The sequence below is a fragment of the Tiliqua scincoides genome, chromosome 13, assembly GCF_035046505.1.
Source record: "Tiliqua scincoides isolate rTilSci1 chromosome 13, rTilSci1.hap2, whole genome shotgun sequence".
In the NCBI taxonomy this organism is placed as follows: domain Eukaryota; kingdom Metazoa; phylum Chordata; class Lepidosauria; order Squamata; family Scincidae; genus Tiliqua; species Tiliqua scincoides.
The window spans coordinates 8,718,558-8,737,586 of record NC_089833.1 but is presented as its reverse complement, the minus strand read 5'-3'; the positions used below and the strand labels follow the sequence as shown (position 1 = coordinate 8,737,586).

At 50.2% G+C, this 19,029-nt stretch overlaps 1 protein-coding gene and 2 pseudogenes across 2 annotated transcripts in view; all 3 read right to left on the bottom strand.

Annotated features, from left to right (window-relative positions):
- The window catches only part of NTN3 (netrin 3), a 136,989-nt gene that overhangs the window by 80,426 nt on the left and 37,534 nt on the right, over positions 1-19,029 (bottom strand). For both annotated transcript variants that reach the window (XM_066640651.1, XM_066640652.1), the window contains exon 2: positions 8,785-9,796. In XM_066640651.1, the coding sequence (XP_066496748.1) occupies positions 8,785-9,751 (967 nt within the window). In that variant the 5' untranslated portion in view covers positions 9,752-9,796. The remainder of the gene's footprint in view (positions 1-8,784; positions 9,797-19,029) is intronic.
- Positions 13,832-13,954, bottom strand: LOC136633998 (5S ribosomal RNA; annotated as a pseudogene).
- On the bottom strand, positions 15,299-15,416 carry LOC136634120 (5S ribosomal RNA; annotated as a pseudogene).

Genomic DNA, 19,029 nt, shown 5'->3' with positions numbered 1-19,029 from the left:
GTTTGGGTGCTGACACGTGGTTATCTAAAAACAACATTACCTAGGGAGGGGCTGTAGCCTGGTCATAGAACATCTGCTTTGTAGGCAAAACGTCCCAGGTTCAAGCTCCAGGTAGGGCAGAGGGGGGAAAAATATTCTCTCTGAAACCCTGAAGAGCTGGCATCACCACCACACAGCTAGGTGGACTGGGGTTTTTTGCCCCGTATAAGACAGCGCACTATGAAGCACAAATACATCATGCTGCTCCCCCCTCAAACCCCATTCCTTGCCAAGCCCCCAGCAATGCACAGGAGGGGGGCACTCAGGTAGCAGTCCTTGGTGTGACAATCTGGGGGAGAATGTCTAAAGCTCCCCATTTTCATCCATTAAATGCTAGCAGATATACTGCCAGTGTGTACGTGTGTGCGTGCATGTGTATATATGAGAGAGAGAGCGCGCACAATTCTTATCTTTCAATCCACCCACAAATCTTTGTTCCACAGAAGCCAGGAAGCACCAGACCACACCAGGAAAGGCTGCTCTTCTCGAAATATCTCTGGTTTGTTTGTGCGGTGAGCGAAGGAGGAGGGAAGCATGTCTTTGCAAGACTCCCAGGTGTATACACAACTTGCAAGGGCGTCCTGCACCTGGGGAGGTATACTGCAGTTCAGGGACTGCTTCTCCCACAGCTAGGCAAATCGCTGTCCTTGTTTCGGTTTGGGGAAGATGGGGGGGACGTTTAAACATTCTGTCAATGCATATCTACATGTACAAAGCCAGCATGGTGTAGTGGTGTGACTGCCGGAATCTTTACTCGGCCATGAAGCTCGAGGTATTCTCTCGCACTCAAGTTGGCCTGCCTCACAAGGTTGCTGGGTGGACAAAATGAGGTAACCCATTTATGCCTCTCATATAAACGTGAGCAAGTTCAACACTTCATTGAGTAACGCCAAGCATTTGTAGAGCACTTTGAGAATTCAAAGCATTTCCCATGCATTATCCTGATATACTCTTGAAAACTGCTGAAACAGAGATGCCTGCGTTGGCTCGGTCATGTCGTGAGAATGGATGATGGCCGGATCCCAAAGGATCTCCTCTATGGAGAACTCGTGCAAGGAAAGCACCCTACAGGTAGACCACAGCTGCGATACAAGGACATCCGCAAGAGGGATCTGGAGGCCTTAGGAGTGGACCTCAACAGGTGGGAAACCCTGGCCTCTGAGCGGCCCGCTTGGAGGCAGGCTGTGCAGCATGGCCTTTCCCAGTTTGAAGAGACACTTGGCCAACAGACTGAGGCAAAGAGGCAAAGAAGGAAGGCCCACAGCCAGGGAGACAGACCAGGGACAGACTGCACTTGCTCCCGGTGTGGAAGGGATTGTCACTCCCGAATCGGCCTTTTCAGCCACACTAGACGCTGTTCCAGAACCACCTTTCAGAGCGCGATACCAGAGTCTTTCGAGACTGAAGGTTGCCAACTCTTGAATACAGCCCCTTAAGGTTAGAGTTATTATCCCCATACTGCCGATGAGGAAGACTGAGGCCAAGAGGAAGCAGGCCTGCCTAAGTCCACCTAGTGAGTTCATGGCAGAGGTGAGATTCCCCCTGTATGATTTTAATATAATTCGTACAACTATCCTGTAGGGTTCAGTAATTATCTGGTATGCATATGTTTCAGTGCACGTATGTCTCACCTTTTGGTGCCATACTGGTACAGCTTGCCAGAAGAGGGAGCTGCTGGCATAGCTTCCAGCTGCACCGCAGTACCACCACCAGGGATGGCCAGAAGGTGGTACTGCAGCAGCCAGCTTAGAAGGGGTCAAGTGAATCAAGGGACCAATAAGATTATGGTTGGCCCTCCCCAGATGAATTCCAGTTCATCCAATGGTTGGCAACCTTCAGTCTCGAGAGACTCTGGTATAAGCCTACAGCACCCAGTATTCCCAGGCGGTCTCCCATCCAAGTACTAACCAGGCCTGACCCTGCTTAGCTTCCGAGATCAGACGAGATCGGGCATGGAAAGACTATGGTATAAGCCTACAGCACCCAGTATTCCTAGGCGGTCTCCCATCCAAGTACTAACCAGGCCTGACCCTGCTTAGCTTCCGAGATCAGACGAGATCGGGCATGGAAAGACTATGGTATAAGCCTACAGCACCCAGTATTCCCAGGCGGTCTCCCATCCAAGTACTAACCAGGCCTGACCCTGCTTAGCTTCCGAGATCAGACGAGATCGGGCATGGAAAGACTATGGTATAAGCCTACAGCACCCAGTATTCCTAGGCGGTCTCCCATCCAAGTACTAACCAGGCCTGACCCTGCTTAGCTTCCGAGATCAGACAAGATCGGGAGATAGTGTTCAGTATAGGGAGATGGCTGGCAACCTTCAGTCTGGAAAGACTATGGTATAAGCCTACAGCACCCAGTATTCCCAGGCGGTCTCCCATCCAAGTACTAACCAGGCCTGACCCTGCTTAGCTTCCAAGATCAGACAAGATCGGGAGATAGTGTTCAGTATAGGGAGATGGTTGGCAACCTTCAATCTCGAAAGACTATGGTATAAGCCTACAGCACCCGGTATTCCCAGGTGGTCTCCCATCCAAGTACTAACCAGGCCTGACCCTGCTTCCGAGGTCAGACGAGATCAGGCATGTGCAGGGTAAATGCTATACAGCATCAATCTGGCTTGGCTGCTCACAAATCAGCAACTTCTTGATCCACTACAGGCAGAATTCAGAATTGCTCTCAGACTATCTCCCAGCTCAATGCACACCCTGCATTTCAATGCTGGGTTGAAGGAGGAACTGCTGAACATCTCCCCATCGTGGGACTGCTCGGATATCAACTGAGTCCCTCTTTGGGGGAAGGCAACCCAGGCTGCCACATCACCTAATTTTTCCATAGCATTCTGTCTACAGCCCAGTCTGTTAGGAATCTAGCAATCTGCAGCTGAACTGTCCCTTATTTCCTCCACAGATGTTTAGCTATCCCTGCCTAAGCTGGTACCCTTGGCCAACAAAAGTGAAAACCACTATCTTCCATTGTACATGATCCAAAAATAAAACTTCCTAAAAAAATAAGGGTGCAATCCTAACCAACTTTCCAGCACTGGCATAGGTGTACCTGTGGGGCATCCTGCAGTTGGGGGGGCAGTTATGGAGGCCTCCTCAAGGTAAGGCAATGTTTGTTCCCTTACCTCAGAGTTGCATTGCCCTTATGTCAGTGCTGGAAAGTTGGTTAGGATTGTGGCCTTAGTCAATCAATAAATTTGCCATCGTATCTGGTTGGAGGGGTTTGGCAGGAAGGAACGGGCTGGCTCGCTACAAAACAGCCTAGCAAAATTGTTCAGACTTCTCCCCTGGAAGGGACAATGAGCTGTTGCTGGTTCCTTAATCCTAAATGTTCCCAGTTGAATAACTCAATCCAGCCTCTCTCTCTCTCTCTCTCTCTCTCTCTCTCTCTCTCTCTCTCTCTCCTGTCTCTTTCTTCAAGGCATAAATAAATAAATAAATTCCCTCACAGACAATCCACCACGTGTGCCAAACGCACCGGGACCACAGCCTGGATATGGGCCCAAGCCACAAAATGTACTGAACCCTGAAATGTTTTCAGATCCGGGTGTTTTTGTTTCAAGTAACCACACGCATTTTCTTTTTTAAGGAAAACATGCACAGAATAATTCATTCATACCACCCAGTCGTTTTTGATTAAGTGGTTCAATCTCTCTTTGACAGCGTTGCTCACTGTCCGAGAGGAACAGAATGGATAGCGTGCAGATTGCTCTCCCTCCCCAAAGCCTCACTCGCGTTCCAATCCAAAGACCCATAAGCCAGTCGCAGCCTATACTCTTAGCACAGCCAGCTCAAGACTTCTTGGATCTAAAGCAGGGGTGTCCAAAGTTTTTGGCAGGAGGGCCACATCATCTCTCTGACACTGTGTCGGGATCCGGGGAAAAAAAGAATTAATTTACATTTAAAATTTGAATAAATTTACATAAGTTTACATAAATGAATATATTAAAGATAAAAATTATATGAATGAATGAAGGTCTTGCAATAGCTCAAGGCCTATAAAAGGCCTTGCACAAAGCAAAGCTGGCCCTTCCTTTGCTGCTGCTACTGCATCACAGATGTGAAACAACAAGCAGTGGAGGGAGCCCTCATCCCACAGCTCACACAAGAGGTCAAAGTTGCCCTCACACTGAGAGCAGTTGCGTCGGGCCAGTGTGGCTCCAACAAATCTCTGGAGGGCCAGGAGCTCATTGGAGAATGGGGGTTCCCTGAGGGCTGCATTGAGAGGCCTCAAGGGACGCAAGTGGCCCCAGGGCCGGGGTTTGGGCACCCCTGATCTAAAGCAATGTACCAAATACTATCCCCTCCTTACCTGTCAACTCCATCAGCCCTCTTTTTTCCCTCCCACTCCTGGGAATTGAAAAGAAAGGAGGAAGAGTGGAGAGGAGAATGACAGGTTTGGTTCCCAAACTGTTTGCCTTGGCTCTTGAGGGCACCACAGAGTATTCACAAAGGATGTTCACGGTAGCCTCATCATCCCAGATCTCCTAGGTGCCACCATCTAGCATTGCACAATCACACAATCCAAGATGGAAGTATCAGAGACAACCAGGAAGAACAGGCCACCGCAAAAGCAGGGTGCTGGGACCCCAGTCAATCTGGGAACTTCAGCCCACCTCTCTCCTCTCCTGCTTTGCCCCCCTCTTTAAATCAAGGGAGTAGGAGAAGTGAGTGCCCTGCCATCAGCCTCCTACCTCAGTCAACCTCATGGGTGGACCAGTTGGCAACCTTCAGTCTCGGAAGACTATGGTATCATGCTCTGGATGGTGGTCCTGGCACAGCGTCTAGTGTGGCTGAAAAGGCCAATTCGGGAGTGACAATCCCTTCCACACTGGGAGCAAGTGCAGTCTGCCCCTGGTCTGTCTCCCTGGCTATGGGCCCTCCTTCTTTGCCTCTTTGCCTCAGACTGTTGGCCAAGTGTCTCTTCAAACTGGGAAAGGCCATGCTGCACAGCCTGCCTCCAAGCGGGCCGCTCAGAGGCCAGGGTTTCCCACCTGTTGAGGTCCACTCCTAAGGCCTTCAGATCCCTCTTGCAGATGGGTGGACCAGTCCTAGAAAAATTGAGGGTCAAACTCCGCAGTTCTCTGCGGGGAGTGAAAAGGAATAGGATTGTGTGTAAGATCTGTTGCACCAGTGCCCAAGTGTTGCACTGGTGTAGTGTAGGATAACTACACCGGGACATTGCCTGGGTACAGCAGCTCTGGATTTCACAATGACGCCAGTGCAATTATTCCGCCACAAACATCAGAGAGGGTGTGTGCGATGAGGGCGGGACAAAGGAGCGGTGATGTTATCTGCGTTGTTGACGATCCTGTCCCAGAGGACAGGATCATTCTGAACGAAGCCATACAACCTCCCTTGCCCTGGCGCAACCCGGCAATTGCAAAACTGAAATTCCAAACCATGAATGTCAAGACGCCAAGCGCAAGACGGCTTGCACTCAGCGTAGATGGATGCACAAGGGACAAGATTGTTGGCATGCACCCATCTCTCAGTGCATAGACGCAATGAAGCATCTCAAGAATCTTTGCTCCTCTGACACCTGGCTGTCCATACCAGAAAGCAAAGCCCAGTTCAGATACTTAATGGGTGATGACTGAATTCCCATGAGAGGAGAGGAGAGGACCCCAATATTCAAGAATCCTTAAAAGAAGCCCACTAGCCGCTGAGAGACTCACAGCAACTAAGGTTCCACTTCGAAAATCTCAGGTCACACAACCTCTCTAGATTTTCATTGCATTGTGTGGACCTCACTCACGGAGTGATGAAAACCTGGAGTCATCTCACAACCTGAAATGCTGCAAGCAGAACCCCAGGCTGCCAGGAGTCCTGCGGCAGCTGTGGGCAAATCATCAGAATCTCCCATGGGGTGATTCTAACAAGTTCCCTAACTCCCTAACAAGTTCCTCAGTAGGCCTGGCCTCTGAGCTACCACCAAGTAATGGCTCAGAACTGTTTTTGGCAGCTGCCATCATCCTTTACCCATAATGCAATGTCACCACTGTTGTGTCGAGTGATGCAACGGCTGTACGGGTGGGAGATGGTGGTCACCAAAGCTAAGGGGGCCTGCGAAGACATGGTCAAGGGGCCCATAAACTTGGTGCTTGCATTGACCACGGGAGATGGGCCCCATTTTTCTAGAGAGTGCTGAACACTATCTCCCGATCTTGTCTGATCCCAGAAGCTAAGCAGAGTCAGGCCTGGTTAGTACTTGGATGGGAGACCGCCTGGGAATACTGGGTGCTGTAGGCTTATACCATAGTCTTTCCAGACTGAAGGTTGCCAACCATCTCCCTATACTGAACACTATCTCCCGATCTTGTCTGATCTCGGAAGCTAAGCAGGGTCAGGCCTGGTTAGTACTTGGATGGGAGACCGCCTGGGAATACTGGGTGCTGTAGGCTTATACCATAGTCTTTCGAGACTGAAGGTTGCCAACCATTGGATGAACTGGAATTCATCTGGGGAGGGCCCCTTGTTCCCCTCCCCATCTTGTGTAATCGGCCCTTCCCGGCCGTGCCTGGCAGAGTTTGGCAGCAGAGAAGTCTTCCCACTGGCGCCGCTACCAGCGTGCACTTGCTCGATCGTGTCGCGGACCAGACAAGCAGAATGCACTCAGCACGGCCAACAAGAAGCCCTGCCTCGACTCGCTGTGCAACGAGGGGACTTCCCAGGCGGGCCCTCTCCCTTTAATTGGTACTAATTGCTGCGTCTGTTCCTGCTGGCCGGCGAGATGTCACGGTTGAAAGGCGCAGAGGGGGACGCTCGGGGAGCTAATCCGGCTTTCAGCCGCTAAGACCCTTGGAGGCGTGTGATGGAGAAGCTCTTTCACAGAAGGCACAAAGCCTGCAGGAGGAAAGGGAGAAAAAGGGGATGGAGCCGAAAGGAAAAACTTTCACACGGCAGCCTCGGCTAAGCCCCTTTGTGAGGCTGGGCCCGTCAGGGACGTCTTAAAGGGACACTGCTGCCCTCCCCCCACATTCCCTTCCTTGCCTCTTGTTCATCTTTTCAGTTCCATCTGCCATGGGGCTGATCCCCTCCCAAAAAAAGGGACCAGGGATTCTAAGGGGGAAGCTCCTGAGAGTGTTTGCTCAGCCCGCTAGGAATGGCGTTAGAGAGAAGGACCACTGACTTCAAGATCTGGGGTAGTGACATGTCTGTACTGAAGCTCCTCTTGCATCTAGTCTGGGATCACACTGCCAAATTTCTGCCGAACCTGTCAGCCAATTTACACCAAGAAGATGTTGTATGAAAACCCACAAGCATATGTGCAATACTTATCTAGGATAGGGCCCAATCTTATCCAACTTTTCAGCACCGATACAGCTGTGCCAACAGGGTATGAACTGCATCTCTACAGTGGGGAGGCAGTCATGGAGGCCTCCTCAAGGTAAGGGCTGCATTGTGGCTGCTTTGGCACTAGAAAGTTGGATAGGATACAGGGGTGCCCAAATCCCGGCCCTGGGGCCACATGCGGCCCTCGAGGCCTCTCAATGTGGCCCTCAGGGAGCCCCTAGTCTCCAATGAGCCTCTGGCCCTCCAGAGATTTGTTGCAGCCCACACTGGCCCGATGCAACTGCTCTCAGTGTGAGGGCAACTGTTTGGCCTCTTGAGTGAGCTGTGGGATGAGGGCTCCCTCCACTGCTTGCTGTTTCACGTCTGTGATGCAGTAGCAGAAGCAAAGGAAAGGCCAGCCTTGCTTTGTGCAAGGCCTTTTATAGGCCTTGAGCTATTGCAAGACCTTCATGCATTCATATAAGTTCATCTTTAATATATTTATTTATGTAAACTTATGTAAATTTATTTAAATTTTAAATGTAAATTAATTCTTTTTTTCCCCCCTGGCCCCCGACACAGTGTCAGAGAGATGATGTGGCCCTCCTGCCAAAAACTTTGGACACCCCTGGATTAGGCCCTTAATTTAGCAAAAGTGGTTCATTAAGTGTAAAAATCCAGCCCTCATCTGCCTCTCTGTAGGCTGCTCTGCTCTTCTGTGACATCATCGCACCTAAACCAATGAAAGGCAAAGAGCCCTCAGCCTTGGCTACCTGTCTGTGACATCACAGCATTCAAAACAAAGGGGTAGCACGGTGGTTAAGAGTTGGACTTGCAAATCAGGACTTCCTTGGTTTGAATCTCATCTCGACAACAGACCCAGTAAGTGGAATTAACCAAGCCACACACACCCCCCCTCCGGCTCGGTCTTCCGCATCTGTAACATGGGGATAATTATATTGACCTTACAGGGTTGTTAAGGATTGCATCCAGATCATACATATGAAGCAGAACACACATCCTCTCCCCCTCCCCTCCCCAAAAAGTGCTATACAATTTCTAAGCATTATCATTCACAGGCCATCAAGCCCATCTAATGGAACAAAATAAGCTGAAGGCTTATGCCACAATGAGCCAACTGATAAACTGGAAAAGTTTATCAGTTCTTGTCTGATGGCAATATTTGGCTTTTCTTACTGGAATATCAGCAGCAAGCAGTGGCCCAGAACATTGATCCTAAGAAATTGACATTTGTGTATGTCTTAAATGGCTTTTTTTTTCCCCTCGTAGAATTCAAGGAAGTGTATATGGGGTTAACCAGGTGGTTTCCCATCCAGATACTACCCAGAAGAGAACCTGCTTAGCTTCAGCAAGGTAACTGCATCACATGCCCCCAGACCACACCCCAAAAGCAGTAGCAATCGTGACACCCTGAAAAAGGAAAAGATGCACCTTCTCTTACCTAGGCATTCATTGGCTTCCCTCGCAGTTGCCCGCTGCCACGGACGGTCGTAGTGGAAGGGCTTACAGCGGTCACACTCAGGGCCTTCGGTGTTGTGTTTGCAGTCGCACACCAGCTTCCCCTCTTTGTCCTTCATGCAGCGGGAGGCATGTCCGTTACACTTGCACCGCCCTCCAACCTGAAACTCGCCCACGGCGTAGGAGTAGGTGGAAGAGCTCGCCCCGCCGTCGTCGTCCTCGTGGTCCCGACTGCCCAGTTCCCGGAACAAGTGGGGGCGGCTGAAAATGACCCGGATATCGGTGGCTGTCACCCAGTCCTGAAGGACGGGGCTGTTGTCAAAATCCTGGGCTGAGGGGCGCCCGTCCAGGGTGCTGAAGGCAATCAGCCCCCCGGTCAAGGGGTACAGATCTGTGTGGCCGTCTGTACACAGCGCCTCTTGCTCGTTCTGCTTGGTGACGGTGGCTTTGTTGGACTTGCCGTAGATCTTACGGCACTGAGAGGAGTAATACTGATAAGGCACCCAGGTCTTGCCGTAATCCATGGATTTGAAAACGGCTGCCGACTCTGGACGGGGCGAGCAGAACTGCAGGCTCACGTAGATCACTTCAAACTTCTTGCCCAGGGACAGAGTGAGGGTGACGTTCTGGGGCGAATGGTGCAAGGTCTCCGAGCGCCAACAGGTCATGTTGGCAGCTGTGTTCAGATCAGTGAGGTAGGATGCCGGGTGCGCTTTCCGAGGGTCTGAAGCATCGCAGTGCCGGGAGGGTGGTTTCCCGCACGTGCTGGAGGCGTGAACCTCCTTTCCAAAGGCAGCGTTGACAAACTCTGGGATGCAGCGGCGGGGTGCCCCTTTTTCGTCATAGCAAGGGTCCGGTGGGGCCTGTTGTACTGCAAAGGGGTTAACAGCCTGGGATAGGTCGAGCCCGCAGGGGGTCAGGAGCAGCCAAAACAGGGACAACAAATCCATTTTCTTGGCTCGATATATTCCCAAGGCACAGAAACCAGATTCTCCCTAAAATGAGAAGGAAATGTAGTGTCACACTGCTTCTATTTCACAAGGGGAACGTAAGAAGAGCCCCACTGGATCAGGCCATAGGCCCATCTAGTCCAGCTTCCTGTATCTCAAAGCAGCCCATCAAGTGCCCTAGGGAGCACACCAGATAACAAGAGACCTGCATCCTGGTGCCCTCCCACGATAAGGGGGAGAAGGGAGGGGAGGGGAGAAGATAATGACTTTCTGTATGGGGAAAGGTTGTAGTTCACTGAAAGATCACCCCTCTTGCCCATAGAAGGTCCCAAGTTCAACCCCTGGCAGCAGCTCCAGGTAGAGCAGAGATAAGTTCCTGTCTGAAACCCTGGAGAGCTGCTGCCGGTCGGTATTGGACAATACTGGGCCTAAAGGACCAAGGGTCAACCTCAGTAGAAAGCAGCTTCATACATTTCGCTTGCAAGTCTCTTATAGAGGAGCTGCTGCTCAACTTCTATTGCTCAAGACAGGACAAGAAGCCATTGTTTCCAAATGACTGCTGTGCACCTGTCCAAGTGGTTCATTAGAAGGAGAGGATTGTGGAACCTCTCCTTCTGGGCCTTAAAGAAAAGGCTGGATGACTTTCTCAGAGATGCAGCCAAGCCTGCTAAATAAGATATCTGCCTTGAGGCTTCTCTGTGCACACTGCATAGAAGATTCCTCACACTCTTGCAGTGAGCAACATTCTCCACCACAGTCTCAGGAGTGGGAGAAATCCTACTTCCTTATGTAGGAACAATGATTTGCATCAGTCCCGTCCTTCAGTAAGATCAGGGGCGGCCAATCCATGAGGCCAACTGAGAAAGTTGCCTTAGGTAGCATATTGGCAGGGCTGGTATTCAGATGCATGCTCAGGGTGACCAGATGTCATAACCACAAAAGAGGACAAGGCACCCCAAAATGTAGGACACCCAAGAAAAATATAAGATACGACAAAATAAAAGCTAAAAACACTCGTACATTAATTTCATGTGGTTCATGTAGACACTATATTACTTATTAAATTTAAAACTATATTACATATAATTTATCACATATAATTTATTAATTACAAGAAGGCTAAGTGCTGCCTGCAGGGGTCCGCTCACAGGGAAAAGGAGGACATTTAAGTTCTTTCCCAGGACACCAGACTGAAAAAAGAGGACATGTCCTGGAAAAAGAGGACATCTGGTCACCCAGTGCGCACTACTGCTGAAACTGGAGTTAGTATTTAGCCACCCTGACTAGTAGCCATTGCTCGTCCTCTGTGAATTTGTCCAATTCCCTTTTAAAGCCACTGAAGCTATCGCAACGTGTGGCCATTATCTCATCTTGTAGCAATGAATCCCACAGGCTAATTATGTGCTGGGGAAAGAAATTCTTCCTTTCGCCTGGGCCAGAATCCCCTGCCTGTCAGTTTCATTGGATGATTCCTGGTTCTCATGTTGGGAAAGGAGAAAAACTTCTTTCTCTCTCTCTCTCGCCACACTGCGCATTACTTTATAAGCCTTAATTTTGTGTGTCCCCTGAGCACTTTTTCTCTGAACCGAAAAGACCCAAACACAAAAGAGAAAAGCTCCAGCCCTCTGATCAATCCACTTTTCTGCACTTCTCCTTCTCAGGGTGGTCCACAGGAAACAGAACCAAGGAGAACTCTGGAATATCCCCCACATGACTTCATGGAACACCATCTTCTCTGGTGGGGCGGGAGAGCAAAGGCAGCATTGGTTGGCAACCTTCAGTCTCGAAAGACTATGGTATATAAGCCTACAGCACCCAGTATTCCCAAGCGGTCTCCCATCCAAGTACTAACCAGGCCTGACCCTGCTTAGCTTCCGAGATCAGACGAGATCAGGGATGTGCCGGGTAACAGAATTGTGTCCTCCTATTCTTACAAGGCATGCACAAACAATGCAAGAAGCAAGTCCCCCCTGCTGAATAACCCCCTGCGGAAGCACCACAGTGCCGTTCTCTGATGTGCATCTCAATGCAGCCTCAGATCCCACCCTGCAATTTGCATCTGGTTTGCCACTTGCTTTAAGGAGGGCAGGCCCCTCCTTCAAGGTTTCCTCCCTTTCATTCCCACCCTGTGCATTTATCTCTTTTGGGTTGCCTCTTTCCCCCTCCTGCCCTCACCTCCTGCTCTTTTCAATTACACCAGAGCTTCAGGTGTCCTCCTCCCCCCCCCCCCCCCGGAGGACAGTGTGTTCCACATGCCGCATGCCGGGTGAAAATTCAAAGGTTTAAATTAGCTCCTAATGCCCGCAGTGGGGAAGGCAGCCAGCTTCCAAGCCCTGCATCCCACATCAAAGGCCGAGGGGGAAGGTGTGAGCCCAGCGGGGCTGATCCAACCCCACTGGGCAGCCATTCTCTCCATGGAGCAGCGCTTGTTCCCACCCACTGTAAAGCCAGGGCAAAAGTTTACTCTCTGAATGAGATGTTAATCAGGCAATTTCCCACCCGCCTCCCCCTTCATCCTGCTTTTAGTTCTCTTTGAGCGGCCTGTCCTTTAGATTATGAAGCAATTACTAGTAGTAGGAAGCTGTAAGGGAGGGGTGAGAGGGGATATAGGACTGCTCTTGATGCATAGGACTGACCTGAATTTAAAATCTGACAAGGATAGTTCCCATCTTGGAAGAAGACGAAGAAGAGGGCTTTCCCAAACCCACTCAGTTTCACGCCTTTAGGACCACTCACATTTGATTTGTAACATATTTGCCTGGCAGGACCAGCAAGCAAATGGACTAGCCCAGGGGTGTCCAAAGTTTTTGGCAGGAGGGCCACATTGTCTCTCTGACACTGTGTCAGGGGCCCGGGGGAAAAAAAAGAAGAATTAATTTGCATTTAAAATGTGAATAAATTTACATAAGTTTACATAAATAAATATATTAAAGATGAACTTATATGAATAAATGCAGGTCTTGCAATAGCTCAAGGCCTATAAAAGGCCTTGCACAAAGCAAGGCTGGCCTTTCCTTTGCTGCCGCTGCTGCATCACAGACATGAAACAACAAGCAGTGGAGGGAGCCCTCGTTCCACAGCTCACGCGAAAGGTCAAACAGTTGGCTGTCATGCTGAGAGCAGTTGCGTCGGGCCAGTGTGGGCTTAACAAATCTCAGGAGGGCCAGAGGCTCATTGGAGACCGGGGGCTCCCTGAGGGCCGCATTAAGAGGCCTCGAGGGCCGCAAGTGGCCTCAGGGCCGGGGTTTGGGCACCCCTGGACTAGATCAGTGGTCTTCAACCTTTTTTGTGCCACAACCCCAGTGAATGAATGAATGACGAGACTGGGGACCCCACCGTTGATCCTTCCCAGCACCCAATCTGCCCACCCGCACCCCTGTAGCTGCCCACTCTTCAACCCCTGTAACGCCCTCCTACCACTGTTCACTGTAACCAAACCAAGCCTGGCACTAGTGAAAGCTGGTTTTAGCACAATTGTGAAGAACCTGAGCAGGACCCGGTCACCATCTCCTAGTACCTGAAGGGATACAACAGATACCTCCCCCTTGACCTGGTGGTGCTCTAGTAGTCCAAAGATCTTCAAACTTTTTCATTCCTGTAAGTTCCCGTGACCCCACAACTGAGGCTTCGTGACCCCATTCGGGTCCCAATCCCAGGGTTGACGAACACACTGGATTTGATGAGGTTGCCTGCTGAGCGTGACATTCAGCGCGCTTTGCTCAGCTCTGACTGGAAGCAGCACTTTGGGGTTTCAGGCAGGGGTCACTGCTCTACCCACTGATGCCAGGTTTTGAAGCAAATCCTATGCACACTTATCAGATGCTAACCTCCCTTTACCTGGTGCTAAGCCAGCTTTTTGGTCTTTCCATTCCCTGGACTGTAGAAGGAAGAGAAGGGTGGAGTAGAAGAGGAAGTGAGATGGAGAGACAAATGGTTGGCAACCTTCAGTCTCGAAAGACTCTGGTATAAGCCTACAGCACCCGGTAATCCCAGGCGGTCTCCCATCCAAGTACTAACCAGGCCTGACCCTGCTTAGCTTCCGAGATCAGACCAGATCGGGCATGGAAAGACTCTGGTATAAGCCTACAGCACCCGGTATTCCCAGGCGGTCTCCCATCCAAGTACTAACCAGGCCTGACCCTGCTTAGCTTCCGAGATCAGACCAGATCGGGAGATAGTGTTCAGTATAGGGAGATGGTTGGCAACCTTCAGTCTCGAAAGACTCTGGTATAAGCATACAGCACCCGGTATTCCCAGGCAGTCTCCCATCCAAGTACTAACCAGATAGAGAGCCAAGTGAATGCTCTAACCTCCCACTCTCTTCTTCTCCTCCTCTCATCTGCACTTCCTCTTCTGTTCCAGTCCCCTCTTCCTCTTCCAACTCAGGGAGTAATCTGTGGAGGGAAGTGGGTAGTGGAGGTGGGCACCCCTGGCCACTTGCTGCCCAAGGCCACTACCTTAGTTGAATTCATGGATGGGCAAGCCCCCGTTTACTGCCTTTTCAGACTCTGATGTTACTTGACAGGATGCCGTTTTGGTGGCCAAACCCATGGAATTTGTACATGGAAATCTGAAATTTAAATTGTAATGCCTAAGTGTCTGGAGTACTAGGGTGGCAGAGTATATTTTGAGACTGGAGCTCAAATCCTTGCTCAGGCATGAGGTTCCCTAGGTGATTAGTCTCACTAAATGTCTCAGCCCAAGTTGTTAAGAAAGAACAAAAAAAGTGTATTAGATAATCCCAGCAGTTTTTGCCCTGAGCAGCTAGGAGAGAAGGGCGAGACACTAATCTGATGAATAAATAAAAACAAATTGTACAGCCTAACACAACCTGTGGCTGCTGCCACCTGGATTAGACAGGCAGGAAGGCTGACAGGTCGTTGAAAGCTGCCTGCAATTTTATTTGCAAAAGAAGGTGGCTGTCAATTGGAGTGAAGGTTTGTTTTCATGGAGGCCAAAACCACTAACAATTTGGAAACCTTCCCTCTCCAGCCCAAGATATGGGCATGCAACTGGGCCAGCTGATTTGGAAAGCAGAACATGGCAGGCATCCTGATGGAAAAGAATAAGTGGTGTTGGGGAGAGGGGAAGTGAACTCAGGGAACTCCCCACATGTCCTCTCAACCACTCTATGGACTGCTTCATTGATCTGGAATCATAATGCACAGCAAACATTTCATGGATGGACATACATGAACAATAGCCTGGCTTCCTATGTAGAGAAGGGCCTGATCAGACCTCATCCAGGTCTGTGTGGGCAGCAGACAGGATGCAACTAGGGAAGGTTCAGAGAAAGGCAATGAAGATGGTCAGGTGCTGGAAGATGTCCGGTGAGGTAAGGTTGGAGAAGCTTAACCAGGAGGAGGGGGTGGGTATATGACAGCACTCCTCAAATACGTGGTTGGCAACCTTCAGTCTCGAAAGACTCTGGTATAAGCCTACAGCACCTGGTATTCCCAGGCGGTCTCCCATCCAAGTACTAACCAGGCCTGACCCTGCTTAGCTTCCGAGATCAGACAAGATCGGGCATGGAAAGACTATGGTATAAGCCTACAGCACCCGGTATTCCCAGGCGGTCTCCCATCCAAGTACTAACCAGGCCTGACCCTGCTTAGCTTCCGAGATCAGACGAGAGCGGGCATGTGCAGGGTAACAATCTTTAGTATCTTCAGATATATGAAGGGCTGTCACATGGAAGAGGGCAAAGATGTGTTCTCTGCTTGCTGTGGATCTCGTTCCTACCTCCGAATTCTGAAATGGCGCCTCTCACCACATCACACACTTCTGGCAACAGTTCAGTTTGTATGCTTGCAGAATGGCTAGAAAATATCATTTCTCTGTGCACATCTGGAGTGCCCTTCCCACACTCACTCAGAGAAACACACACACACACACACACACACACACACACACACACACACACGTACGGGGGGGGAGTCGGGCACCTTATTCAGCAAATCCTTGTGTTGCTGGAGCAGAATTTCAATGCACGCAGGAAAATGAGCTGCAGCTTTGCGGGCTGAGAAACCCATCCACAAATAGCTTTAAACTGTAACTCCAGCACCAGCTGGGGTTTGGGGGGGTGGAGTGGTATATCCATCCTCCTTCCTTAACTGCCTTGGCTTTTCAAAGTATGCCCCTTCCCCATGCCACCCAACTCAGCTGGAAGATGTGCACTCTTGGCTCAAGGGATGCCTTAATTCTGGAAGAGCCAGGCTTCACTGCATGGAATCCATTCCAGCATTTGACAGGGTAAAATAGATACGCTTGCTTTACGTTCAAGTGAACAAGGGGTCCTTAGTTGAGGAGTGAGCTGGCCAAGTAAGCAAGCCGCATACTGGTTGGATGCCCAGCTCTGCCAAAAGTTTTTTTTTGAAATATTAATTTCAAAATATACATTTTCCCCATAAATTAAGAAAGTGTGTGGGATTTTTTTTTCCATTGAGATGTCATAAATGTCTGCATTTTTAAGGTCATGCAAGATCTGGCTCCCAAGGGATTAACAATTCAGAAGTCAGCACATGCTAGCAAAGTTCTATGGCAGCCAACTCCGTTGCAGGCAATCCTGGGTTAGTCCAACAAATCCAGGTAGCTGGATAGTTCCACTGTAAAGTATACTTTCGGTAAACACAGAGCTGGCCCATCTACAAGGACAACTGGAGCAGTTGCTTCAAGTAGCAGACTGGGAGGAGTGCCTTCCCAGCTTCACTCAACCACTTGTATCCACTGTCCCTCCTCTTCCAGTTCCTTGATTGGAAAAGGGGTGGGGCAGAAGAATGGAGGAGAAGAGTAGTGGGCTAGAGTGGCCCAGCAACTCTTCCACTCTTCCTCTTTCACTCCACCCACCTCTTCATTTTATAGTCCAGAGCAGAGGCTGTTACATCACCAGCTAAGGGTGGCAAGCGAGAAGGACTTGAGTCAGTTCTGAGTAGATACCACCAACATGGTTGGGATCAAAGCACAGGAACGTCTGCACCTATTATCCAGATATAGCTGGAAGTGGCTCCAATTCTCTCCAACTTTAGACAGACCGTGTGTCCTCCTTATAGCCTTCTAAAAGCAGTAGCCAAGAGGGCTGTCAAAAAAATGTAGGGCTCTGGTGTCCTAGATCAAACACTGATCAGTCAACCAAAACTCTCTTCCTCCCTCAAATGACTCTACCCATTCTCCCTACTGCCCTTATGCCTGGAACCACCTCCCAGAACACCTGCACGTGTATGCAATTTGTTTGACTCAAACCCCCCCCCCATCCTTCCTCAAAACCCAACTTTCCCCTGAATCCTTTAGGCACAATCCTCAAGCCCCACGCCTCACTGTAACCAAGCCCATATCACTGAGATAAATAAATTTTCTTCCCCTGTTGATCTCTGCCTCCATTACCCCTCCCAGGCTGCACTGACTTCCATGATGCAAGAAGGGTGGGAAGGAAACGAAAAGGAACACTAAATAAATTCAAAAGGCTTGGCAAGAAGAGCGGAGTTTTCACCAACCTTCTAATTAACAATAACTTTTGTTTTTCTAAGAAAGGGAGTTTTTCACATTGCTGTGAAAGAGAAGGGATTGCAGTGGGCGGGCGGGCGGGCACAGAGGCTGCAGACTGATAGAGGTTCAGTCCAGAGCTTGGTGGCGAAGCAAGAATGTTCCCTTGCAAGGAATATGGGGGTTCATCAATGTCCAGGGTCAAGCAAATGAAGTGGGCCTCAGGTGAGCATCTCCGACACTGCACAGAAAAGAATGGGGAATGTCCATGCAGTACCCCACAGCGCTATAGCAGGGAGTGCTGCCTGACACATGCGGACACACACAACTGCAAATCGCTGAAAGCTTTTACTCTGCTTGTAGCAACGCACTCTGGAAAACATCCAGAGGTTGTTTGAGTTATATAGGCATACACATGCCACCACCATCCAGGGCCTAGGAGAGGGAAGTAAAGGGGGTAATTTGTACCCGGGCCCAGAAGCCAAAGGAGGGGGCCCAGAAAGTTCCTGGGATCTTACATTTTCCAGTCTCACCCAGACTCACTGCCTGCACGGGATGCACATGACACATGGCAGAGACTACTGCCAGAAGCCACATGCACCAGGCCCAGGAATGCATACATTCCTTAACAGTGTCACACCTGGAAGGAAGCTGGCTTGCTCCAGAAAAATGGTTGGCAACCTTCAGTCTCGAAAGACTACTGTTAATAATAATAATAAGCCTACAGCACCCAGTATTCCCAGGCAGTCTCCCATCCAAGTACTAACCAGGCCTGACCCTGCTTAGCTTCCAAGATCAGATGAGATCGGGCATGGAAAGACTATGGTATAAGCCTACAGCACCCGGTATTCCCAGGCAGTCTCCCATCCAAGTACTAACCAGGCCTGACCCTGCTTAGCTTCCAAGATCAGATGAGAGAAGCTCTTTGGCTTGTGGATCTGCTTACCATGAAGGAGTGGATGGGAGCTCAGGGACGCAGCTGCAGGGCGACAGCTGCTGCAGAAGTGCTGCACACCCCCATTGCCCCCCCACTCTGTTTTACCCCCTCCCTCTTTGGGAAGGGGCCCCAAAGAAACTTTGTACCCCCCCTGATAGAATTCCTTTTGGAGGCCCCGCCATCATCCAATCTGTTATCCACTCCAACACAAATTTCACTGGCACGTAAAATGGCAACCGAGTCACAGCAAGGTGCCGCAATGCTCACAGAGGTGCGTTTGCCTGCATGGGCATTCAGGACAAGCAGCATCCATCTACTGGCACAATCCAGAGATTCAGGACAAAAAGTAGGTAAGCACGCAACTTTTTTCCCCTGGTTGTTGGCAACCTTCAGTCTCGAAAGACTCTGGTATCGCGCTCTGAATGGTGGTTCTGGAACAGCGTCTAGTGTGGCTGAAAAGGCCGATTCGGGAGTGACAATCCCTTCCACACTGGGAGCAAGTGCAGTCTGTCCCTGGTCTGTCTCCCTGGCTATGGGCCTTCCTTCTTTGCCTCTTTGCTTCGGTCTGTTGGCCAAGTGTCTCTTCAAACTGGGAAAGGCCATGCTGCACAGCCTGTCTCCAAGCGGGCCGCTCAGAGGCCAGGGTTTCCCACTTGTTGAGGTCCACTCCTAAGGCCTTCAAATTTTCCCTAGAAGTTGTCTATAGCTTCCACAGCGAGGAGGGAGGGTTCCAATAATCCCTGTTGTTACTGGGGCTGGGTCAAAGGAGGCGGCTGGGAAGCAAGGCAAACGGGAGGGTGTAAACCAGGGTGGTGAATGCAGTCCTGGCAGCTTGTGGTGGGAATGCCATAGCTTGTTGGCT